The sequence below is a fragment of the Chelon labrosus genome, assembly GCF_963514085.1.
Source record: "Chelon labrosus genome assembly, chromosome: 17".
In the NCBI taxonomy this organism is placed as follows: Eukaryota; Metazoa; Chordata; class Actinopteri; order Mugiliformes; family Mugilidae; genus Chelon; species Chelon labrosus.
The window spans coordinates 8,017,667-8,043,462 of NC_140350.1; the positions used below are offsets into that span (position 1 = coordinate 8,017,667).

The 25,796-nt window shown below is 41.7% G+C and overlaps 2 protein-coding genes across 4 annotated transcripts in view; both read left to right on the top strand.

The window, feature by feature from the left end:
- The window catches only part of med13a (mediator complex subunit 13a), a 68,025-nt gene extending 62,840 nt beyond the window's left edge, over positions 1-5,185 (top strand). For both annotated transcript variants that reach the window (XM_084564887.1, XM_084564888.1), the window contains 7 exons: positions 371-513; positions 637-795; positions 1,677-1,865; positions 2,299-2,441; positions 2,542-2,706; positions 3,687-3,787; positions 4,074-5,185. In XM_084564887.1, coding sequence (XP_084421013.1) covers positions 371-513; positions 637-795; positions 1,677-1,865; positions 2,299-2,441; positions 2,542-2,706; positions 3,687-3,787; positions 4,074-4,206 — 1,033 coding nt within the window. In that variant the 3' untranslated portion in view covers positions 4,207-5,185. The remainder of the gene's footprint in view (positions 1-370; positions 514-636; positions 796-1,676; positions 1,866-2,298; positions 2,442-2,541; positions 2,707-3,686; positions 3,788-4,073) is intronic.
- Positions 5,186-6,017: 832 nt separating this feature from the next.
- On the top strand, positions 6,018-25,442 carry ints2 (integrator complex subunit 2). Of its 2 annotated transcripts, none has more exons than XM_084564203.1 (25): positions 6,018-6,654; positions 7,619-7,927; positions 8,092-8,230; positions 9,056-9,158; positions 10,830-10,943; positions 11,798-11,928; positions 13,271-13,441; positions 14,351-14,571; positions 14,769-14,894; positions 15,130-15,201; positions 15,797-15,911; positions 16,390-16,458; positions 17,080-17,214; positions 17,325-17,501; positions 18,181-18,301; positions 19,016-19,120; positions 19,217-19,381; positions 20,107-20,308; positions 21,384-21,509; positions 21,700-21,901; positions 22,105-22,386; positions 22,864-22,971; positions 23,172-23,277; positions 23,559-23,735; positions 24,462-25,442. In XM_084564203.1, exons 2-25 carry the CDS (start codon positions 7,635-7,637, stop codon positions 24,641-24,643), a joined length of 3,642 nt encoding a protein of 1,213 aa, XP_084420329.1. In that variant the 5' UTR covers positions 6,018-6,654; positions 7,619-7,634; the 3' UTR covers positions 24,644-25,442. The 2 variants fall into 2 exon arrangements, with proteins under 2 accessions (XP_084420329.1, XP_084420328.1); XM_084564202.1 differs by having other exon boundaries at positions 6,018-6,895; positions 24,462-25,441.
- Positions 25,443-25,796: the final 354 nt, after the last annotated feature.

Sequence of the window (25,796 nt, forward strand, 5' to 3'; positions counted from 1 at the left end):
GACATTAAGTATTAATTGCCTGTCCTCTAAAGTTTTATCGCTGTCGGTATCTTATAAAACGCTCACTTCTCTGATGACAGCCATGTCTTTGTAAATAAATTCAACCCAACAGCGCTCAGATGACATGTATGACTACGTCACTGTCACTCTTCTGTCCATAACTGCACAAAGCCCTCACAAACTCTTTAAAATGGCTCGACAGATCTTCCTGGAGCATGGTTCAGATGACACTTTGTGTTGAAATATGAGACAAGACCGTTAGTGAAGCACACATTTCCCGAGGAGAGCTTCTCATGAGCAGCTTGAACTCCACCAAGCTCACTTATGTACACTCTGAAGAGGGGTTCTGATGTGTCCGTATGATCTGCAGGGCGCGGAGGAAAAAGGGGTCAGTTCGGCGGCTCGGCCTGCAGAAGCTGTGGGATTGGTGCTTGGGACTTGTGCAGATGACATCCGTTCCTTGGAGGGTGGTGATTGGCCGGCTGGGCAGGATAGGACACGGAGAGTTAAAAGGTAAGGAGGGCTGTCATGCTAAAATGCCTTTTCACGGTCATCGCAGCAGAACATTCAAGCGCTTGCAAACCCCTGTGTCACTTGTTCAGTCATCCCTGTATCTCTCCTCTCTCAATACCTCAGACTGGAGCATTCTGCTGAGCAGGAGAAACCTCCAGTCACTCAGTCGGCGTCTGAAGGAAATGTGTCGAATGTGTGGCATCTCCGCCTCTGACACCCCCAGCATCCTCAGCGTGTGCCTGGTTGCCATGGAGCCGCAGGGATCCTTTATAATCATGCCAGGTACAATGCGTGCACAAGAGCAAGATTAGAAATACGCTTGGTGTCTGTTTTAACTTCTTATCTGAGTGACATTACTCCACCCACAAAGGTAGCGCTAGTGTGTATTTGTGTGTGTGTGTGTGTGTGTGGCATGATGGATGGGAGCAACATATCACAATCCGTGTCCTCTCCTTGTCCAGAGCAGATTGATGGCAGGGAAGACCGTGTACCTTTTGCTCATAAAGCACTACCTCTCAGATGCCCATTGATCTCAATGCAGCGTGATGGAGAGCCAGATCAATGGGTTTATTTTGGGAAACGAGTGGGGGATTGTCAGCGCATCATACCAGGATTGTGTTGAGCTATGCTGCGCTGAGGACATCTCCTTTTAAATAAATAATAAAAAAAAGACCTCTCCGAGCTGGAAGAGATTAGCAAGGCAGTGTTAGCCTCTGATGACTATGACGAAGGGGTCTGGCACCAAAGGAAACAGCTGTTCTGACGTTTTAAATGGAGTTTCTTACATGATGAACAGAAGGGGAAACATTTTAAAATACATTTTTAAACCTACCACTGTGAATTAGGCTTATCCAATCAATTCAAGTAGTGTTATAAAAAAAGCAAGGCATATTTTAATATTTAAACAGTCATTTCTTACACTTTGAATGGTATACTTGAAAGGGGATCTACTTTAATCAGTTAAAGCTTTAATTTGCTCTTCGGTGGAAGATGTTGCATATTAATAACATACTCATTATTATCATTATATAGCAATGGAATTAAATTGATTAAAACCAGTGCAATATGCAGAATTTGCTCAGTGAAGACCAGTTCAGTTATTTTCCATCCTCCTTGCACCACTGTTTATTGACACTCTCTCCTTCCTCTGTGTGTCCCCTCAGACTCTGTGTCGACAGGCTCAGTGTTTGGCCGCAGCACCACCTTGAACATGCAGACGTCCCAGCTGAGCACCCCACAGGACACCTCCTGCACCCACATCCTGGTCTTCCCCACCTCCGCCTTCGTCCAAGTCGCCAGCTCCAATTACACCAACATTGACCCCAACATCGACATTCTCAACGCCACCACCGGTCAGTGGAGTTCCGACGTTTATCTTGCAGTCATTCGCTGGGTCATCCTATTTACTGGACCCCAACAAATTACTGAGTGTTTCTCTTTTCATCCGTGCAGTTAGTTTCCAGACTAGTCTAGTCTGCGTTGTAGTAGCATATCCTTAGGTGCATAATGCCTGCACAGCGAGCTTGAGAGTCTTCAGCTTATTTCCTTTGTGAAAAATACATCTGTTTCCAGAAATGTACAACATGTTTCCTCGGTGAATGACATACTGAATCAATAATGGCATTGTAAGTTAGAAAATGAAAAAGACTGAAAATTGGCCTCAGAAATGGATGTCATATCTTAACGTACAGGAAGGGCATTTTATAAATGGTATTTTAAAAGCTTTTCAGAGCTTATTCATTTACATAATCAGTTGCCGGCCTAATGTGTTACTCTCCTGCTCAGATGGGTCTGACGCTATTGGGATCTTTGACCTGCTGGACCAAGAGAACGAGTTAGTGGACCCAGATATCATCAACATCTCCCCCACCACTTCTCCAGTACACTCCCCTGGCTCCCATTACCCCCACGGAGGCGATGGCAGCAAGGTGAGCCAACATGCACACACAGTCGGTCAAATGACTTTAATACAGCTTGAGTTATGACACATGGAAACAAAGCTAATACTGAGTCTCCACTGTGTTGCAGGGCCAGAGTACAGATCGCATGGAGTCTCATGAAGAAGTCCCCAACCTCTTGCAGCAGCCCCTGGCGCTTGGCTATTTTGTCTCCACGGCCAAAGCCGGCCCTCTCCCCGACTGGTTCTGGTCGGCCTGTCCGCAGGCTCAGAACCAGTGTCCACTCTTCCTCAAGGTACTGCACTCAGCCTCTCTCACGCTCACCTAATACATTTTTAAGGCTGCCTTTTCACACAAGGCCACATGATAAAACAATGGAGGGTTGTTGAGAGTCAAAAAAGGCAACTGCATTTAACCATTTAGACATGAAAATACTCTTCAACAAGTGCTAAAAAGGAATTGATGAGTCCTCACCATCAGGCGAGGCAGAACGCAGGCGTCGCTCCTTCTGTTTGAGAGAGGGTCAACATATCTATAACCCTAGTCCTTATGAGTCAAATGAACTGTCAGCCTTCACTTTAAACCTCCTTTGAGGATATATTGAAGCAACATGTGTGAATCAAAGCAGTGTTAGTTGTTTAACATCCCATCATGTTTACAGCCTATAGTTGTGTCACTTTGATTGTCCGATTTGTCCTGGGACTGGACGGGTTAATTCCATGTTTCAGGAAATATACTTCTCTAGAGTTGGAAGAGAAGCTATATACAACTCTCTGAATATGAATCACAAGCTGGTATCCAAAGATAATACAAATCTACCAACTGCAATGTTGTTTGTTAAATTGGTATAAAAACAGATGAAGCTCATGAAGAGTCTCCTGATTGCCTTGAAATCTCGCTGACTCCAGGAAGTCACTGCTCCCAGCTGAGACGTAGTCCAGCACACAACTCCCCATAAAGCCACTAATGTGTTCAGAAATACAGTAAAGATGTAAGCTGTCAGTGAACTGTAAATCACTTCTGCTTTTGTGACTATACCTGAGGAAGTGCCCCCCCTTCTTTGTGTGTCGTGGCAAAAATTAAAACAGCTCATATAAATAAACTGTGTATTTGATGAGTAGCGATACCCCTTGCATCTGGAATTGGCTACAGACCCACTGCTGCTATCGCTGCTGTGAAGAGGGCTATAATTATTTAGATGAGATGTAATAAAGGGTTGATAACGTCATTATAATGCCTTTAACACCAACTCTTTCCCTGCACTCCCTCTTTTAGGCCTCTTTGCACCTCCATGTGTCTTCAGTGCAATCAGATGAACTACTGCACAGCAAACACTCCCACCCCCTTGACTCCAATCAGACCTCAGATGTACTCAGGTAAACAACACCAGAACACATTCCGCCTCAAGTCAAGTGCACAAATTACTATTACCACCCTGCTGATTGTGCTTCCAGGATGAGTTTTTGTATTTGTGGGCTTTCACTTTAGACTGAAGTTGTTTTTGTGCACAATTCCAACAAGATGCAAAACTTAACACGTACATAATACCGATTTTTTTGTGTGTATTAATTAATTATAGCCCAGGATGGGGTCATCAGTTTATCAGTCTATAAATAACTCTGCATACAAGACTGACTACATTTTTTTTGTATACCTCGACAGATTCGTGCTGGAGCAGTACAACGCCCTCTCCTGGCTGACGTGTGACCCAGCTACACAGGACAGACGATCATGTCTACCTATTCACTTCGTGGTGCTCAACCAGATGTACAACTTCATCATGAACATGTTGTAACCAACGGCCTGTTACAGGAGGGATGTAACATTTCAGAGAAGAGGAAAGTCCGAAGCGCGTTTCATCAAGAACTACGGAGCTGGATCCTGCACCAAGATGGAATTATAGGGCTGTTCAAAGCCTCGCCGGTCCTGCCCCGCCCCCCCCAATGGCTGTTACTTGTTGAGACTGTCCTGTCCCTGTGATTCAAAGACATAAGCATAGAGACAATGGAATAAAATAAGGGGGGAAAACTGATGTTGACTCGCAATTAATGAACGTGAGAGACCGACCGATTGGTTGTCATGGTATGTAGCATGGCGGCACAGTCACAGGCCAGTCTGTATTGGAGAGAAGTCTATCTGTAAAGTTATTGGAAGAAAAGGGACATATTTGATCAAGGAAAAAAAAACTAAAGAATGGCTCTTTAGTTTTAAAACATGAAATTCCTTTTTATTCCTTTGGATGAAATAGTATCCAAATGAAATGCCTGCATCTATCTTATTTATTGTAAGTTTTTAATTGTATAATTTGTCTTATTTCTTAACCTCTTTTATATATAAAAAATGGAGAAGGTTTATATCACCTTCCTGCTTTAAAGCAATTGGTCTAAGATATATGTAATCGTCTTAAATAATAAAACAACCAGGAAAAATCCCATAAAAATTAAAGTCCCAGTAGGTTGCTTTTAGAGTATTATTTTTTGTAATGGAGACAGAATATTTGTATTGTCACAATGTACAGAAGAATTAGAGTGGAGAATTATGTTTCATGCCTTTGAGCATGAAGGACTTACAGCAAAGCTGTAGCTACAGAGGTCTTGTACAGCAATGAACTTCACTGTGTTCAAATAAAGAGGTACATTGTTGTATATAGTATTTTATACCACACATTTAGACACAAAAACCAAACGGCAATATATATAAATAATTATATATGAATGCCATGCCAGCAGTTGGTGGTGTGGCTTCTGTTTTAGGAATAAAGTGCGTCAACTTATTTCCCTGTGCTTGTGTTTATTGCTTTGGGGAGGGGGACGGTGATGTGCAATTAGACAAGGACACCGATAGTGGAGTGGAAGGAGAACGATTGGCATCTCTTGGAAGTACCTGACCTCAGGTTATTTATTTATTTATTTTTTAAATCAGAGAAAGAAACAGAGCTAGGGTGTGAGAACAGCTGGCAGGTGTGCAGTGTCCTTTCCAGCACATCCCTTTAGCTCACTGAACCTCTCCTTACTGATTGGCTGAGGTCTGGCTCTATTGGCACCACTTCTAATTGGTTATGGATACATTTAGACCAAACCCATTTTACTTTGCTGTGAAAGTAAATGTGTGGTGTAAATGAACTTTAACCAGCTACGGATGGTTGCCCAGTGGACATGCAGAGTTTGTGCAGAGAACGGTGGACTCTCTGGATTTCTCCTCTCCTGAGGGAAACTGTCCTTTGACTATACATCCAGTGATATTGCTCTTTATCTTGCATTATTTTGCCAACTTGGCTTGGAAATTTGACCATCAGTATGTATTTGGTCTTTTGAGTGTAGATAAATACATTCAATATTTAATAAACCTCTGAAAATTTATTTTGCCATGTTTTCTTTTGGGAAAATCATGGTTGTTTGCAGTAACCATCTGCTTCTGCTATACACTAGGTTAGCACTGTTTCCAAGCTGGAAAAAGGCATTGAAGTCACCCCGCATAATAATTTGAGTCGGATATCTTACTTGTAAATTGCTGAATTGGCCCAGGGTGGTGTAGTAGCAGCTGGCAGTTTATTCTTTTTGAAAGACGTTCTGCATCTCCTCTCTCTGTCTGCAGCTTTTGCATAAACAGAGGTCATGCTCTGTTTTCCTTAATTTCCCTGCAACCGCTGTCAGTGCGCCCTTGAAAATCTAGTGGAATTTACACTGACGTTGTGTCAAGGACCGGGTAAGGTAAACGTCTACAGCATTTAAGAGAGGCTTCTAAATCTCTTAATGCAACCATAACCCGGAGGCATTCTGTAATCAAAATGTATGAACGCTGTATTAAAATATTTTGCAGCTTAATCAGGAATAAAAAGCAAGGCCTCTTTGACATATGAGCTTGAAAAGGGAATTGCATACTGTCATCAGAGATGGTGCAGGAATAATTTCACAAATGTCAAGTAATGAAGACTCCCAGGCTGTCTGTATTTATCCTCTTCTTCAGCAGTTTCTACGCATATAATTCATATTGTCACTAACAGAAGCGCTGTTGCTCTTATTATAAATGATGCTGATAACCAGACTGAAATAAGATTTCCACCCGACCTACACTATTAATCGGTGTCAAGCCCACTTCAGGTTGTATCACAGCGCTGCCTCCACTGAGGGCTGGACTAGAGGACCGCTCTGCCTCCAGGCGCTGTCAGTGTTAGTCAGGCAGCGCGGCATCACGGATCTGACAAGATCAGTTCCCTCATTCTCACACTGACACCGTATTCCCTGTAGGTAACGATAAGATCCAAGCGGAAATTATAATAAGCAGGACGTGAGAAATATAGCGCTAAAGACATTACTATAAACCTATCGGCATCAGCTAGGACAAGCTTCCTCTCTCTGTCATTGGCTTACGACTCCCCTGTAACGATAGACCGTTGGGGCTGGAGGCACACAACACAGTCCGAGGTCTGAAGGCCTCGATTGTGAATGTTTTGTTAGAGACTCATAATCATCCTAACAAGTGAGGTAAGGGCACTCTTAATGGACAATTATATTCGTACTAGAAGTTTAGACGGCAGAAACGGACCATACAGCACATGCGAGTATTGTCTTTTGGCAAGCTAGCTTAGCCTTAGCTGTTAGCTGCTAGTAGCATGCTAAGAGTCATAGGGGACAGTGAATGAGTGCTAGCCACTGCCAGCTAGCTAATAGCTAGCTTCAATAAACCGCCCCGCGAAGACTTCGCTACATTACTTGTGCTTTAAATGCGTATGTAAAACGGTGTGAGTGCTTCCGTTAAGCTGATATAATGTAGGGACTTGTGGTAAGAGAATGCCACGTCAGTTTAAGTTGGCTGTAATCTTTCCAGCTGGAGCTAACATCAGCGCTATCTGCGATAGCTAGCGTTTACCTTGTTTTGTTAGCACAGTGGTTATTAAAATGCTAACTTAAATATTATGTGGCCAAGCCTCTGGACAAGTTCACTAATAAACACATGACTACGGAGCACATATTAACATCTGTTAACGTTAATAAATCTAGAAGTTAATATTACATCAACCGTTGATTCAAGAATATTGCCATCTGGACTCATGGCTTTGCGAAGTTGTGTTTAGTTTGTGTAATGTTTGCTAAGACCATAAATCTGTACATCTTGACCACGGGAAGCCCAGGCTAGTAGCCTGCCCTCTGCATTTGCTCCAGGTGGTATCTATGTCTGCTCTTTGAACGCTCTTTGCCTGTTCCAAGATTTAGGGGCAGAGAGATGGCAGACAGCACGGGGCTGCAGTTTGTCAGCTCCTATGCGTTTGAAGCCATGCAGAAGGTGGACGTGGTGCGCCTGGCTGCCCTGAGCGACCCAGAGCTGAGGCTGCTGCTGCCCTGCTTGGTCAGGATGGCTTTATGTGCTCCGGCTGACCAGAGCGAGACCTGGGCGCAGGACAAGAAGCTTATCCTCCGCCTGCTCTCTGGAGTGGAAGCCGTCAACTCCATTGTAGCACTTTTGTCTGTGGACTTTCACGCCTTGGAGCAGGATGCACGGAAGGAGCAGCAGCTTAGGTACAGCTGACTTTCACATGGTAACATGATCATGGCTTACAGGCTGTCAGGATAGAATTGACAGCATCATACATGCATGCGTTGCTTTCGTCGTTGCTATTTTCTAAACCTCTGCTGGGGGTTCTTTTTAGCAGTATACACAGTGTGCTCTGTCTTCTTGCCAGGCACAAGGCAGGTGGCTCTAATGGAGAGAGCATCCTGGTGTCGCAGCTGCAGCATGGCCTGACCCTGGAGTTTGAACACAGCGATCCCCTCAGGCGACTCCGCCTGACCCTCAGCGAGCTGTTGGCTATCATGAATAAGGTAGAGTTAGAGCTTCCCACAAAAGTTAGTAAGTCACAGGATATTGACAATGATGGTTTCTGATCTTAACATATAAGATCTAACAAATATGACAAAAAGTAATTGTAATTTCCAAAACATAGATAGTATTTATATGCCTTAAACTATCTATATAATTAGTATTGTTGAAAGGTTGCTAAAACGCTGCAGACAAACACCAGATCTGCAATCTGTCATCCAGTGTAGGCTGTCATCACCAATAATGTAGCTAGGTCAGTTGTCAGACCACATTGCTATTTCCAGCTAGCATACTATTTGTAGAACAAGACTGAAAAGTAAAATGGAATGAAGATAGATCAAATTTAGCTTTCTTTATGTAACTTGCTCAGTCTTATGACAGACACACTGGAAATATATTTATTAAAAATTGTGTCTTCGGGTCACTTATTGACTCATTTAATTATTTTTGTACTGTTAGTCTACGGTGAGAGTCGTTTGTTTTCCCTCCAAACGGGTCGGGATGTGTTGAGAGCCAACGTTCCAGGTTGTGCTGGTCTGATTATTATTTTAAATATAAGACATATTTATAAATGAGGGATTATACATATCTTACTTGGAGAAATTTGTTTCAGATGAAAGAAACAACACTGTATGTATTTCTTTGATTATTCATCAAAGCACCAGTTTGTATCTGAAATTACTCACAAATTTTGGGCAGCTGCTCTCACATTGACTGAAATTAGATATTTCTCAGCACTGCAATTGTCCTTCAGTAGTTTCATCTTAATCTAATAAAATGACTTGGATGATTAATCCACGCTATCTGTTTCCCTTGTTCCTCCTCAGGTGGCAGACTCTAATGGAGAGTTTTTCCTAAAGTCTTCTGAACTCTTTGAAAGCCCTGTGTACTTGGAAGAGGTTGCAGATGTTCTCTGCATTTTACAAGCAGGTATGCAACTCCTTTAATCTTCTGTATAGTTTTACCTATAGGTGCTTTGCAGCTGGATTGATATTTTCTTGGCTGCTCTGAATTACTGTTCAGATGATGTGTAGTGTGGAGCATGGCTTCGTGCGAAGGAGGGATGTTACTTTAAACCCTGACACACACACACACAGAGCAGACAGAAAATTAACTTAAGAGCACAGCGGTCCTGCCGGAGAGAATGAAACACATTTTGGGTGTGTTTATTTGAGTTGACAACAGATACACCTCTCTTCAACACCTGTAAGATTTTACGATTTAGATTTATAATTTCTTTATGGTCGTTTTATCATATGCATGGTGCAGTTAAGAATCAAATATCATTCCTTCTAGACAAAAAGTACTTAAATAAATTAAAAAAATAACTTAGAAAGTAATAATAATTTGAAAAAATCATTATACGTCTGTATTAAAGAAACACGGTGCACCTACACAATGAAAATTTGACAAATATTTGGAATGAACTATAAGCATGTAGTGTAAATTGTCCTCTGTTTGCATTGGAGTTAGCCTGGTATTGCCAGACTCAGTTCTTAACACACTATGAGTCTGGTACCACACCGTTTGTATTTCATTAAGGGGTGTGTTTCAGCCCGCACAGAGGGAAAAATACCTCTGCATGCAACCAGTCAGAGCCATTTAGTTGTAAACAAATTCAGCTCCACAACGCTCAGATGGCATGTGTGACGACTACACTGCTGTTTGTCTTCTGTCCACCACCACATAAAGCCCGCCCAACCCATTTGATTAGCCTGGCAGATCTTTGCCAGAGCGTAAACAGTTCCCAACAGAGTGATTCCAGACCAATTTTCCGCCACAAAAAATGTGTGTGTGTGTGCAGGAAAAGTCGAGCTGGCTTCCACGCTACATTGAAGTAGAAGACAGAGACCGTCATTTATCACATAACCGTGATTAAAGAGATGCAACTTGTGCCACATCTCTTCACACAGACTATTTGCTGTCTCCTCTTAAGCTACAGTTATATATTTTACACAGTACAGATCTCATTATTGTAACGGCAAACTGTCTACACCCATCGTTAGTTGTAAATAACACTTTGGCCTAATTGGCTACGTATCTTAGAATTTCTCACTGCCATTGAGACTGAGAACAAAGATCGCCATGTCCTCTCAACTGAAGTACCTTTTCAGTTAATTAGAAAGAGTTAGAGAGATAGATGAGTGTATGAATGATGCCACAGGGCTGACAGCCAGTTTATTGTAAAATACTCCAAACAGGGAAGGTCGTGCCTCATTGAATCTATTCAAATAAGTATCGCAGCTTAATGAATAAGAGCCTTATAAAATGAAATAATCAAGATGTGACTGAAGTGTAGACTTTCAGCTTTAAGGAGTTTAAAAAATAATACATTAACGGTTCAGGATTTACAGACATCTTTTGCAGAATCAAGACCAGCTGCTTCTTTGTTATTTCATGACAAATGGAAGAGTGAAAAGGATTAAACTGCATATCTGAAACAGCTACTAAAGCTACAGAATCTACTGCTGCTGATGTATTCATTGCAGCTAATATCAAGTAGTAGTTGTATATTACAAAAACTGGCTAATATTTCTGCAAATTAAAGCCAGCCTAAAAGTAGTCTATGTCTCAAGTGTGTTTACTTTGTCTTTGTCGTAGAGCTGCCGTCTTTGCTGCCCATCGTTGATGTGGCAGAGGCCTTGCTTCACGTCCGCAATGGAGATTGGTTTCTGTGTCTGCTGGTTGCCAACGTTCCTGACAGCTTCAATGAAGGTAATTCATCTGTCTCACAACACTGCACATGCTGTCAGCAGACAATGTTAAGACAGAGTGGCTGGTTAATTGCCAGTACTCGTTTCATATGGTTCGTCAGTGTGGCTGCTTTACAAACTTTCTGTGGTGGCTTCATTATAGTTCGAGGCAGACAGTTATTGAGTTGCCACCATGTGATCTTCTTCTGACTTTATCTTTTTCGCCCTCTTAATTCTAGCCATGCCACTGGCCCAAGGGTGTATGCGTTTGTCTTTGATTGATGATGAACATTATTGTGTGGCTCTGACTCACGGAGAGTGTCTGCTTTGAAAGTCGCTTTAGAAGAAAATGCCTACAATGTCTCCTTAGCGCACAGAGGGTCAGAACTAAGTCGGTCGCATATGTGTGTGTTACATAGCAGTCAGCACCAAGGAATCTTTTTGGCTTTGTTACTGGAAAAGACTTGTTTTATTGAATTGAAAGTGAAATAAACAGATTTAAGGGTGAAGTGTGGGAAATGGTTCTGTCTAGAAGCATCAAGGTCTGTTATGCTGAACGCCAGCCGGTGAGCAGACCCAACTCCACCAGCTCTTTCATGGTGTATGAAATAGTCCAGAACGAGATGAGATGGAAACTAATAAAATTTGACAACATTAAGTAGTTTCAGGCAGCCATAAACCTTTTAGTTTGTAAACTGTCGGTTGTGGATAAGTGCAGGGAAAATAAGATAATCTTAGGAAATGCTATCATTTCATGTCAAATTAATAAGTTGTTATTCTATTGTATGTAGAATTTACGCAGGACATGACTATAGCACTGGAGAAATGACACTTCTGTTTGTGGGTGTTTAAATGTTCCCGTTTTTCTTGTTTCAGTTTGCAGAGGTCTGATCAAGAATGGAGAGCGTCAGGATGAGGAGAGTGTGGGTGGTCGGCGCAGGACTGAAGCCCTCAGGCAGCTATGTCAGATGAACCCCTCGCAAGCCCTCAACATCAGAGCTATGGTGGTCAGTGACACTATTAATATAATCACATGACGTCACACTGGAGATGGATTTGTACCAGTATCTATCTCCTACTCTTTATTTTTCTTCCGTTAATTATGCGTGTGTAAACTAAAATTAATGCTTGTTAGCACATTTTTTAGCATCTCCTCTGTTGTTGTGATATACTCGTCTGAAAAAAACGTGTGTTACTACAGCATGGTGGTGTTTGCTGAAACGTTGCATAAAATATTGAGGGTGATCGCAACATAATTATTTACTGTTACTACATAAATGATTTGGCAGGTCCTCTTAAAACATTTACGTCTGCATTTAAAGGAGCACTGCAGCCACATACTACACGTATCACCCACACAGAGTGGCTTTAATAATGATGGCTTAAAAACATGATCTTAGTAGATCATCTTGACTGAGAGATTGAGGCATTTCACCATTCACCCAGATACCTTCTTCAGCTCTAATTGACTGATGAGGAGTTAAGGTTTTTATTGGGAAGAGTAGTGCCCACTTGAAACTCACATGACTAGAGCCAACCAGATACTCTTTGTTTCTTTTTTTCTTCCAGTTAGTGGTACACTACTGACCCATTAATGGAGAGATACTCAAGTTGTGAGTGTGGGTGAAACTTTTTTGGGAGTTATATTCAGCGTATATTCTAAGTGACTGATGAATTACGTCTCGGTCCACCTCCCCTGTTAAGACAGAAGTTTTCAAACCCTCTGTCTTCTCTGGCTAAAATGTGTACGTTGTTGAGAATCTGAGATGACATGATCTTAGTGGACAATATGTTCTGTGTTACTCCTCTTTGTTTTTTTTGTTTTTCTGCAATTTCAAAAAAAAAAACTCTTAACACCTAAATATCATTGTAGAGTAATTCTTGGTTATTCTAAAATCACCAACTAGTGATAGGCAGTGTTATACACAAACTTTTTCTCTTTACTCAACTCACAAACTCACAAAAGAGGATTTTTCTCTACACTGATTTATGTTGTGATACACTTTGTGATGCTGTCCCTGAGGGGAGGAATTTGTCTTCTCGCTTTCCCTCCTCCTCCTCTGAAGGAGGTTACAGCACAAGGTCAGTTATCGAGCGAGGCCCCAGGAGGTAGTAGAAATTCATTGCCTTGCTGAATGATGCATCAGCAAGACTTAACTTGGCTGTACTTTGTGGTCTCAGACAATGGAGTTTAGTAACTGATATGATCTTTTCCTGAAACTGTTTCAGGGACTAGTCAGAAATATTTGTTAGAGTTAAACATATGGATCAGATAGATAGATAGATAGATAGCAGTACCTCAAGTAAAGCAGGATGCTGACTCTGTGGGATTATCCTGTGTATTTCCAGGTGGAGGAGTGCCACCTGCCTGGTCTTGGTGTGGCTCTTACCCTGGACTACAAACCAGATACAGCAGATGAGGCCGTCAGTCCCCTCGTCTCTTATGTCAGCGGTCTACTGCTGGGCACCAATAGCAAAGTCCGCACCTGGTTCAGCATGTTCATCCGCAATGGACAACAGGTAAGAGGCCTGGGTTCAAACTGTATTGTGGATAAAACCTCGGGTCGTTTCCTCCGGGTTTTCATCTGCTCTCTTGAAATACTTGTAAATCTCCATGAACTAAGAAAATCCAGAGCGGCCGATGTGTGTGTGTGGATGGAGGGGGGTCTTGGGGGAAGTGGGTTTGGGGAGGGGAGGAAGGGAGAGATGATCTCACTAATGGGGAGAAATGCTTTGCGGGAGGTGTAGGGCAAAACACAACACAAGGACAACGTTGTTTGAGATGTGCAAAAAAATATTTCTGATTGGTTATGAGACCATGGCAGATGAAATTAGACCCTGGCAGGCCCCCATAGTGTTAACATTGAATGGGAAACCTTGCAGTCTGTGTACTTAGAACACACCTGTGGTCTCATACAGTGTCTGTCTTCAGAGTTCAACATCAGGTACTAGTTCTGTTTTGTTTTGTTTTGTAGCTCCCCCATTTTTCACTATGTTACTTGTTGCCAGCTCTTTTTAAAATTAACGTTCAATATATAAAAAATGATTTAAAAGGGATCATGTGTCTTTCTAACTGCCAGCCTTTCTTGCATTTTATGGAGGGCTGATATGCTTTACAGCCTACCTCTCAGTGAAAATGTCAGTTTATGTTTCCCCTTTTAGAAAAGGTTATATTTTTAAGAAAATAAATCTCTTAAAACTTTGAGGAAAAACTTCTCTGCAACACTGGAGAAATTTACTGAGACGTTCCATTCACATTCATACTTTTCCGTGCAGTATATTATAATTTGGATATAAGCTCAGATAATTTGTCAGCTGATTGATGGTCAACAGTATTTGTAAATGCCAAACATTCACTGATTGGAGCCCTAATGTTAACACGGAGCAGGTGACTCATGTGTTTCCTTCACTTTCTCTCTGAACTGCCAGCGTAAGAGAGAAAGCAGCTCTGTGCTGTGGCAGATGCGCAGGCAGCTGCTGCTGGAGCTGGTCGCCATCCTGCCACGCTCACGCAGCACCCATGTGCCCAATGACGGCGGCATGGAAGAAGGAGGCGGTTCAGGGTACTCTGGCCTCAGAGAAGAGCATGTGGTGAAGGCCAGCGCTCTGCTTCGACTATACTGTGCCCTCATGGGCATTGCAGGTCTCAGGTAGGTCCGAGAGGATTCAGCAGCCCACTTGATATTTAGACTTGTGTGATCATGTTTTTGAAGTGTACTTAATTGCTTTTGTAGTATGATTTGAAAGTAAATGTTTTCCTCTTTATAGTCTACATATCTTTAAAATGTTCCTCGTCCTTGTTTCTTTAACAACTAGCTTATTTTCATTATACGTGATTCCCCTCCAGACCTACAGATGAAGAGGCAGAGCAGTTATTGCAGCTGATGACCAGCCGGCCTCCAGCCACTCCTGCTGGTGTTCGATTTGTCTCTCTGTCCTTCTGCAAGTTGCTGGCCTTCCCCACTCTGGTCAGGTACATAAAACACCTACTTTTAGAAGTCTTTGTTTTATTCAGCTGGCACAAATAAGTTTGGGATCACAAAACCTATTCAGCTACCAGTAATCCAGTAAGTTTTGATTTCCTGCCAATGCGCTTACCCACCCAAAGCCTTCTCTGTGTGTTCTTTGGCATTCAGTCTCTTTTTTATTTATTTATTTATTTTTTTAATATGTGTAGTGAACATTATCCTCTTTGTGTGTTTGTGCAGCACTCCTGAGCAAGAGCAGCTGATGGTCATGTGGCTTAGTTGGATGATCAAAGAAGAGGAATACTTTGAGAGGTAAGAAAATCTCTTTATCATGATAACGAGGCATTGCTGTATGGAGAAAGCTTAGTCTTTTAATTTCCCTTAATTTGCATGGCTCTTAATTTCATTGCCATCATAAACGTTCTATCAACAAGAGGCTGCTCAGAGTCATAAAATGACAATTAATAATGTAAACCTCTAAAAAGATCATGTAAACATTTATGCTGATGTGCAATTACATCAGCCATGATGGAACTGCTGATTTTACAGATATAGTAATTATTTTACAATGTGACATTAGTCACTATGTGAAAGAATTTTTAACATTTCATACAAATACGTATTCAGCAAATAGATAGCTATGCTAATGTTGAAAAATAAAATGATTACAGAGTATTTTGTGATTTGTTTGTTTGCTTGTTAGTTAAAATCAAATTTGTGTGACCTGTTTTGTAAGTTGCGGCAGTACTCCATGAAAGTGTGTATATATGTTTGTTAAACTGACACAAGAGGGTGTGTGTGGGTTGAAACTGGCATAATGAGTTTATTAAAATTCTGTCCTGTGATATGCAGGATTAACGACAAGCCTAAATGTGTTTCCTATATGTGTGTGTCTTCCTTCTTACAGTGCTGCAGGCGTATCTGCTTCTTTTGGAGAGATGCTATTACTGGTTGCCATGTATTTCCATAGCAACCAGCTCAGCTCCATTATTGAGTTGGTGTGCTCTACTTTGGGGATGAAGGTAAGGCAGAAGGTGGGAGGGAGGCAGTGATCAATACATCAGTCTGGCTGACCAGCTACTGCCCCCACTCCTCCACTGCAGTAGTGGTGTATATATGTACTAGACTATATCACTAATAAGAAAATACACTTGGAGCATACACATACTGTATCTAGAAAGACACTCCATACCCTGTGGCCAATTTGCTGTTTTATTACTTATTAAGTGCACTATTGTTTCCTGCCTGTGTGCTAAGTAGTTTTCCTGTCTCAGTGTATTTTCCACTAAGACGTGTAATGTAAATGGATTTAGAGCCTGTTTATTTCCACCCCTAGGGCAATCCTCTCAATTCAATGTTGTGCCTGCCATGTAGAATTTTCTCATGAAATATGAAAGGAAGGAATTACAAAATACCAGCACATTTGCCTTTAGGTTGTTTGCACTCACAGCGAACCTACAACTTTCTCATAGTTATTTTGGGTTGTTCAACTGTCTACAGATCGCCATCAAACCCAGCTCTCTAAGCAAGATGAAGACTATCTTCACGCAGGAGATCTTCACCGAACAGGTAGGAACAAGCCTATTCTTCCTTGGGTACGTTTTTCTCTCACAGTGAGGAGGTAGCTTTCTTAATGATTTTGGTGTTTAATTATTTAATGGTCTCTGATTTTACCTTCATCATCTTAACAATTATTTCTCACCTTGAGAGCTAAATTTGGGTAGGTTGTCCATTAGCTACAATGAAGTAAAGATATGTTCACTTAACCTGTGATTATGACTAAATGGCTCATCATACTTATCATCAGGCCATTAGGAAAGATGTCTCACATCTTTTGTAAACTAATGTTGGTCTAAATTATTAATTTGATGGAAAAAAAATATTGTATAATAAGCTTAAAAAGCTTATGAGTTTCGTTCCAATCTCTTTAGGCTGTTGCAGCATAACTTGTCAAACTCTGCTCAACAGATTATTTCACCCTACAGATCATAAAACGTACTACTAATAGCTATATTCCCTATTATTATTATTATTTATTAATATTATCTGCCTGATTATTCATGGTATATGTAATGCTGCCTTCACTGTCTACTGTGAATAGCACTTCTGTCTCTATTCTATCTATTGGTGTTCTTTGTCCATTTTCCATGGTTGCTGTATTGTTACATGTTTATTATTTTTGGTCTTTAGGTGGTTACAGCCCATGCTGTGAGGGTTGCAGTGACGAACAACTTAAGTGCCAACATCACAGGATTTCTCCCCATTCACTGTATCTACCAGCTGCTTCGGAGTCGAGCCTTCACCAAGCACAAAGTGTCCATCAAGGTATGATTTGCACTGTGTGGCTCATTATAACTGGATGACTCACCACCGATGTACACCTGTTTCAGTAATTCATTTTTCTCTGCGGTGCTGTCCTCGTGTGTATCCAACAGGACTGGATCTATCGCCAACTCTGCGAGACAACCACACCGATCCACACCCAACTCATTCCCCTAATTGATGCCTATATCAACTCCATCCTCACTCCAGCGTCCAAAGCCAACCCGGAGGCCACCAACCAGCCTATCACTGAGCAGGAGATCCTCAACGTCTTCCAGAGCTCCGCTGGGGTGAGTCAGTGCCTGAGCTTCACAAAAGCCTAAATCCGCTTCCAGAAAGTGAAATAGTAACAGCAGGGCTGTACAATTTTCACACTCGCTGATGTTCACATTTTGATGTTATCCAATATTATGTGTGAGAATTTGAAGGCTATATTTGACCACAAGATCATTATTTTTTTTCCCCTAACCACAATTGACTGAGTTTGCCTTTTGTTGTTTTACAGAATGTAACCTTAACACTCCCTAACACAACCTCCTATTGAGTTGTTCTGCTTCTGTTCTGATTACATTTGCTCATTTATTGTTCAAGCAATATTATGTTGTCCATCTTCATCTTTGAAAACACATTTTACACCCACATGAAATTGTGGATTATTGTGGAACCATATTGAGTGAGTATGATGAGAATAACCTAAAATGAGTTGCAGCACTATGAACACAAGTTGTTTTTTTTAAGTCTTAAGCTATAGTGTTGCTGCAATAACCCGTTTTAGTGTTGATAATGGCTGAAGTAACTTAAAGTTGGGCCTATATTTGCAATTCACTTAAATTGCAGGATTTTTTATTGCCGATTAACTTTTTGAGAGTATCCATCTTCACATTAACTGTTGATGTAGAGTCTTATTGTTTTACCTGTTTTACGCATTGTACTTATTTTTGCTACTCTATTATCTCTATTGTATGGTAGTCGGGGCAAGGGGATGGTAGTCGGGGAGGACGACAGCGCTACTCCATCACCACCCAACTTCTTATCCTCTACTACATCCTGTCTTATGAAGAGAACCTGTTGGCTAGCACCAAACAACTGGGTATGTACAAGACAACAAAAACACTGCACAGTGCCTGGCTTCCCTCTGTGCTGTTGGCTCACTTGCTTTCTGCTTCTTTCCTTTTCTTTGCCTGTCAAGTCATTTCCACTGAAGAATGTTTTGTATGTGAGGTGGAGGGATTTTGTCAGACAGCAAGAAGAGAAAGGAAGCTTTTGTCCTCTGTTAAGTTGTAGGAGACGCTCTCACTCTGGATGTGCAGTCATTCATCCTTTTCTCTCCTGGCACTGGATGTTGGCGGCTTCATAGAGAATAAATGGAGGGCTGACGAAGAGCCAAGTACAATGGCTGCGGGAGCAAAGCTAACTAGGACAGCTGTAGGTTAGATTGAGCATTAGCAGTTAGCCTAGTCAGTGTTTATTCTCTCCCATGACGAGCTCTCCTCTTGCCCTTCATTAAGCCAGATTTATGTGAGAGTTTATGCCCATCTCTTTAATTGCTCTGTTTACCCAAGTGCTCCCGCAGCCTTCAAGGATGGAGTAATGAAGCCCATCAGCAGTGGTAATGAACCCACGTCAATGAAAAATCACCTCTGTTTCTTTAACGCATCGGCACAGCGGCTCTGGTGTCCTTACACAACCAAATAAAACACTTATGCTCTGCCTTGTCCTTCTTTTGTTTTATGTTCTCACACTCTCCATTTACTGTTGTGCTGTCTGTGTGCTTCACTTACCCTTGTTTCTCTATTTTTTTAAGCCTTGATGCAAAGGAAACCAAAGTCCTACTCAGCAGCCTTGATGGACCAGATCCCCATTAAGTACTTGGTTACCCAAGCCCAGGGGCTACAGCAAGAGCTAGGGGGTGAGATGTTTACATACACATTTGCATCCACATTTATTAAGTGATAAAGAAACTGAGTGAGCTATTATGTCAAAAATAACTTTGCACCCATTCCAGGTTTGCACTCTGCTTTGCTGAGGCTGCTTGCGACCAACTACCCCCACCTATGTCTAGTGGAGGACTGGGTGTGCGAGGAGGAGGTGACGGGTACCCTGCCCCTGCTCAGGAGGATGATGCTTCCCAGCAACACCTGTCGATACACTCAGAGCCAGCTGCACCAGGGTGAGCAGGATGGGTTGGGTTTAGGGGGCAAGGGGTGGACCCTGGCTTCTATTTATATTTTAGAGCTACCAACTCATTATGCTAAATTCATAAAAGTCATAACAATAATAAAAACCATTATACAGCGTCAATCCATTAATTTCCCATTGACACCAGTGAGGTGAGATATCATGTTTTGGGCGGTACAGGGAATAAATGCCAGTGTTTTTCATTTATTAGTAAAAGCATTTTTCCAATATAACTTTTTTGTTTTGTTAGAGTGCGTTGATAAACAGATTTAATTTCACACGTCTTTTCAGAGAATAGTAAAGGGATACATTTTGTCTTTATACAAATTTGTACACTTTATGCGTTACAACCTTTTCATGGTAATGGTGCTAATAGTAGCAATAATGATAGGGAGTATACTGAAATGTAGCTCCTCTGGCACTTGGGTGTGAAACTTGATCCTTGAAATGAATGACTTACCCAGTATTTTATTTTGTAGTTTTAACTCTAACCTTTTTTTTCATGCCCCTTAAGGAATTTGTGGATAAAAGTAAAGGGATAACTGGGACCACTGTAGTTTACTTATTTCTTTAACTGCTACTGTCTTGCACTGTATGTTTGATCTTTGTTTCCCTTTATTTTAGTTTGTACAAATAAGTCACATCAGTTGACCCAGCAAGATGTCAAAGCTGTAGAGTTTGTTAAGCAGGCTTAATTCAGGTGTTTGTGTCCCCCAGCCTTCCAGAAGTTGCCATCCAGTAGTCCTAGGCTGATGCGGATCCTGGAGCATTTAACGCTGCTTTCCCCTGGAGACTTGATCCCTTATGCAGAGGCCCTCACAGCCAGCATGGCGCTCCTGCTGGAGCCTGCTGTGCCTCGCCGTATACTGCAGACCCTCAACAAGCTTTGGATGGGCCTCAACACTGTAATGCCCCGAAGGTACATGCTCTCAACATGGGTGACTTTTGTGGTCAAGGTATAGAAAATGCTACTGTGACATCCTCAAGTGAGAATCACAGTAATTACAATATTTAATTAGTTTTTACATTAATATACCATATGTTTTCTGCCTTAAAGCATTAATGGCATCTCTTGGGCTCAAAATAATTATTTTGTCTTCACTAATTACAGTTTGTAATCATTTGCTGAGCTTCACTCCTGGCTGCAGGTTAAATTTATAATTGTTTGCAGGATCATTTCAGTAAAAGGTTAACAATAGTGCTCTCTCCCAGGACTGTGTATAGTTGCTGGGTGACTCAGTAAATAGATTAAATGCAGACCTGTGGAGTTAGAGTTGTTGCCCTTAACTCCAGGCTGCTTGCTCAAAGCTTGTTGTATGTATAGATCAGAGGTGTTGAAGTCTGTGGGCCTGTGTGAACTCTCTGGCCAGATGAGCAGGGCCCGAATAGTAGACATTCTATCGATCCAAAGGGGGCCTGTAACAAGAAGGGCCAAGGGCAAGAAAACTGTGAGAAAACTCTCCATGAGGCAGAGTTTGTTTCCCTCCTCTCTCTCATATATTCAGTGTTGAAGAGGGTTGGATGAGAGAGGGAATCTAGGAGGGAAGCAGTGTCCGATTTCACACAGATCCACTGATTGATGCCAGTGTGCAAGCTGCATGAAGGCTTGGAGCTCCAAGAGTACCCTGCTGTTTAGAGTTTAACATTGTTCTGATAAGAGGGACTGTGGGTGAAATGCTGCCATGGTCTAATCTGTGAGTAAATTAAGTCATTAAACCCCCACTGAACTGTGTGCCACTTCATATTTTGGTCATATTTACATAGCTGTCTTCCACAAATGGCTTACAGTAGATGTCATAATTTGTTATCAGCAGTTTTACTGCTGTCCTTTCATGAAGCCATCTCTTATGAACACAGAAAAATATTACACACTTCCTCTCATGATGATTCTCCAAAGCTAGGTGACTAAAATTGTAGTCCAAGTCACATTCTTTGTGTCCTTCACTTTGTAAGTGTGATAAGAAGAAAAGCTGAAACTTGTGTTTGTGTTTCAGATTGTGGGTGATGACCGTAAATGCCCTCCAACCTTCAGTGAAGCTGCTCAGGCAGCAGAGGTACACACAAAATGACCTCATGGTGGATCCTCTGATTGTGCTGCGCTGTGATCAGAGGGTATACAGGTAACTACAGGACTTTGACATGTATACAGATAGCAGACCTACAGAGTCAGAAATTAACATTGCATCGTCCTTTGTGAGGGAAAAACCAGATTGTTAGTGTAAAAGAAAAAAATACTCATGCACATTTTCACAATATAAAAAGAACAGTTACGTGTCACTTAACTTAAAAGATGAGTTTTTTTTTGGCCAGGTGTCCTCCTTTGATGGACATTGTCCTTCACATGCTGAACGGCTATCTGCTCGCCTCTAAAGCCTACCTACAGTGCCACCTGAAGGAGACAGCTGACTTTGACCGTCAGAGCCAGACTGTCTCTAATTTAGGTGTACCTGGACAACCAGACACACCTGAGGTCACCAGGGAGGAGCTGAAAAATGCTCTTCTAGCCGCACAGGTATTTTAACCACCAACATGTTTGTTCACACTTCTAAGTATCTACCTCTTTTTTTAATGAAGACTCCTATTATTATCTTTATGTCATGCAGTTTTGGTAAATCATAAACACAAAAGTAATATTGTATGATAGAACACTAAAATATGTAACAGATGACCTTTTGCCCTCATTCATTGTAACCACCTGTTTCTGTTTCACTCCAGGACAGCGCAGCAGTCCAGATTCTCCTAGAGGTATGTCTGCCAACCTCCGAAGAGCAGCAGCTGGGGGCCACCACAGAGAGCCTGTTGAGGAGCAATCGGGGACCCATGCCAGGGAAATCAAAACAGGGAAGCCTGGGGACGAGAGCCAGAGGGGGCTTGGAGGAAGCAGAGCCAGAGGGAGGCCTTCTCAGTGACTTGAGGGAGGTGCAATGTCTCATCTGTTGTCTGCTGCATCAGATGTTCATTGCCGACCCCAATATTGCCAAGTTGGTTCACTTTCAGGTAATACAATTTATAGGCTGGGAGGATTACAGTGCCTTCCTACCTAACCTTCTTCCTTTCCTTCAAATTTGTGCCATCCTAAGTAATGTTAAAATAGTAAATGGATAATGCCATGGTGTAGAAAATACCTTGATGTGAATTTTTCAAGAAGAGTCAAATCATGTTGACCCCTTTGGTGATTACATTCTGCCATGGCATCCGTAATAAGTGAGCGCAGCTTTCCCAGAAGTAGCCGTTGGCCATATGGAGGACTTCATCAAACCAATCCTTCCTCTGTCACACTAATCCATCCTTATTCACACTTCTAAGCAGAGGCTGCTGTGTGAATCCACCTACACACACAATTGTAGTTGTGTGTGGGTATGGGTGTGTGTGTGTGAATGGCTGCTTGAATACATTTACTCTGTATTCCTTATTCCTCCCTTATACTTGTTTAATTATAAGTTTCATATTTCCTCTTCTCTCCCTCTCTTTCAGGGTTACCCTCAAGCTCTGCTGCCTCTAACCGTGGCAGGCATCCCCTCCATCCATATCTGCCTGGACTTCATCCCAGAGCTGCTGGCCCAGCCCCAGCTGGAAAAGCAGGTGAGGCCTCCCAACCTCCCCTCCCCTCTATTTTCTGGCTTTGAATCCTAGAATTGCCCTGGGCTTGTGCCAGAGCCTCTCTTTACACTGTTGTGCTTTTTAAAAGCAACTCTACTTAGTGCTGTGTACTGAGTGTTTGCATATTTGCAACATAAATACATGGGTAAAATGTGTAGCTGTTCTGTTCTGTGTCCCCACAGATCTTTGCAATTCAGTTGCTGTCATACCTGTGTACCCAGTACGCGCTACCCAAGTCTCTGAGTGTGGCCAGGTTGGCCATCAGTGTCATGGGCACACTTCTAACAGGTCAGAAAACATCTTTTCTTGTCTTTATCTGCCTCTTCTTATCAATCATCACATATTCTCCCCATGGACTGACCACGAATTGGACATGACGGTTCCTCATACAGTATGCCTTGATATTTCTATTCCTATATTTGGCTGCCACCGTCTGGCCTCTGGCTGTTAGTGCAGCTTTCTGTCTCCATGACAAAAGTGTACAGTATGTTCCAGCCTATTTGTCACTGCATTCAGTGTTTGCACAGCTCTTGTGTATTGTGTAAGTGTGTGTGTGTTCTGTCTTATAGTGCTGACTCGTGCCAAGCGTTTCTCCTTCTTCATGCCCACCCTGCCATGTGTGGTGGCTTTTTGCCAGGCCTTCCCTCCACTGTATGATGATGTAGCAGCTCTTTTAGTACAAGTGGGCCAGGTTTGTGCTTCTGATGTGGCCACCAAAGCCAGGGACATTGACCCTCTTATTGCCCGTAAGTATAGTCATTTGGATGACTATTAAGATATTTTTTTATTCGTTATATTACACCATTCATCAAAACACATGTATTGTGACAGATCCTATTCGCTGTTTAGGTGGCCATCACCATTGTAGGATTATATTGTAGCCTAGATATAAAAGGTTATAAATGTTTTGTCCAAAGTTATGTTATAAACATAACTTGTCTAGAAATGGCAGACGAAATCTATGCCTGCTGTCAGCCTTGATCAGAAATCTTTAACTTATATTGACAGTCAGACAGACAGATATTTTCTAAAATCTGTAGATTTCTAAATAACTTGTAGTAATTCTCATTCTTGCTAGAAGCACCACAGAAAATGTCCCTTCATTGTTTGACATGTTTTTGTATCATAGTGTGCCATATCCAATAGGGTTTGATTAAAAATTATATATAGTGGGTAGAAAGTGGTCCTTACCTGCTGTCTGTATTATTTCATATGTATGCTGATATTACATGAAGAGAAAAAAATACAAGTTACCCTCTTGTTTTGTTTTAAAAAACTTCTAATTTCTCAATGGGTATACAGTATATAATAACATGGTATATTATTGTGAATGTACGAACCACAAAAACTACAATGCAGATCAGTCGGTACAGTAATATAATGAAATGACCATTGATAAAGGTTATCATTTAAAAAAGATACAGCTTTGTTGAAGTAAGAAGACTTTGCATTTCTTGTTTTCCCAACATCAGGCTTGCAGTATCTAAAGGAGAAACCACAGGAAGCTGTGGTTCCTGCCGGAGCCTCCTCCAAGCTGACTTTGCCCCAGAAGACAGCAGAGGAGCTGGGTGGAGCTGACCCAGATGTCCAGCTCTGCTACTGCATAGAGGCCACCTTCATGGACATTATCAGCTCTACCCTTCATGGACTATAAACCAGATACACACGTTCTTACGGGAGAGGATGGACTTAACTTAAACAACTCCAAACACTGCCTCTGAAAGATGTTCACACTCATAAGAGGACTGCAGTCAGTAGAAATCCATTAAACTTCAGAAAATGGACTCTCATGCCATCTTTGTTAAGGGCTTTCAGGTAATAATAGGTCGGCGTTACTTTCATTCTTTGCACATGATGGGACATGTACTATATAGCCACTCTAGTCTGTTCTGTCTGAGCTGAAGTTCTGAAAAACATGTTCTTCAACCATCTGGCTCTGCTGAAACTAAATAATCACAATTTACAGTTTATTTTGAAAATCTGTGTTTATGTTCTCTGTCACAATTTGTAGAAATGCTGAAAATACTAAAATGGGTCCAATGTTTTGACCCTTGTAGTCATATTTTTCTAAGCTTTAAGTGTTGTGACATTATTTCTCAAAGTGGAAAAAAAACTAAAATGTCACCTTGAAATGTGTAGATCTTTTTGTACTTTATTTGTTTGTAATAAAACAAAGGAAATATTTGACTGATGCAGTCTGTTCTGGACATGGTTGTCATGGCCAGAGACATGTTTTCGGGTGGTATATGTGATCAGTATCTCAGGGAAGGCCTTGAGGGAATTTCTTCAGATCTGGCACAAATGTTCACTCCAAGATGAACTGATTTGTTTGGTGGTCAGAGATCACTGTTCGAAGCCTCAGTTAACCTAAGAAACCTGACTGCAACTAAATTTAACATAAATTTCAAGTGCATTAAGTGAGGGGATTTTATGTCCCAAAGATCAAACTTCCATGTGACATAATGTTTGACAAAACAAAACATTTTTATGAAATGACATTTGCACGCAGAAGCTCCTGCTTAGCATTGAGCCAGTGTTGGTGAGCTGGTATAGTGGTGAGCATAGCAGTGGACCGGTTTGAGTCCTGGTTAGTGTAAAGGTGTTTACTGAATTTCTCACACAATGGAATCACAAAGATATCCCTCTAAGAGAATATGTACTGGAGAGTGTTTCAGTTGATTCTGATCTAGGATAAAATAAGTTGCCCCCATTCTGGTATCTTCTATCAAAATGAGCCAGTCATTTGAACGGCTCCTTGAAAGGAATGGATCCACACATTCCGGCTCCCTTCAAATAGACAGAAATCC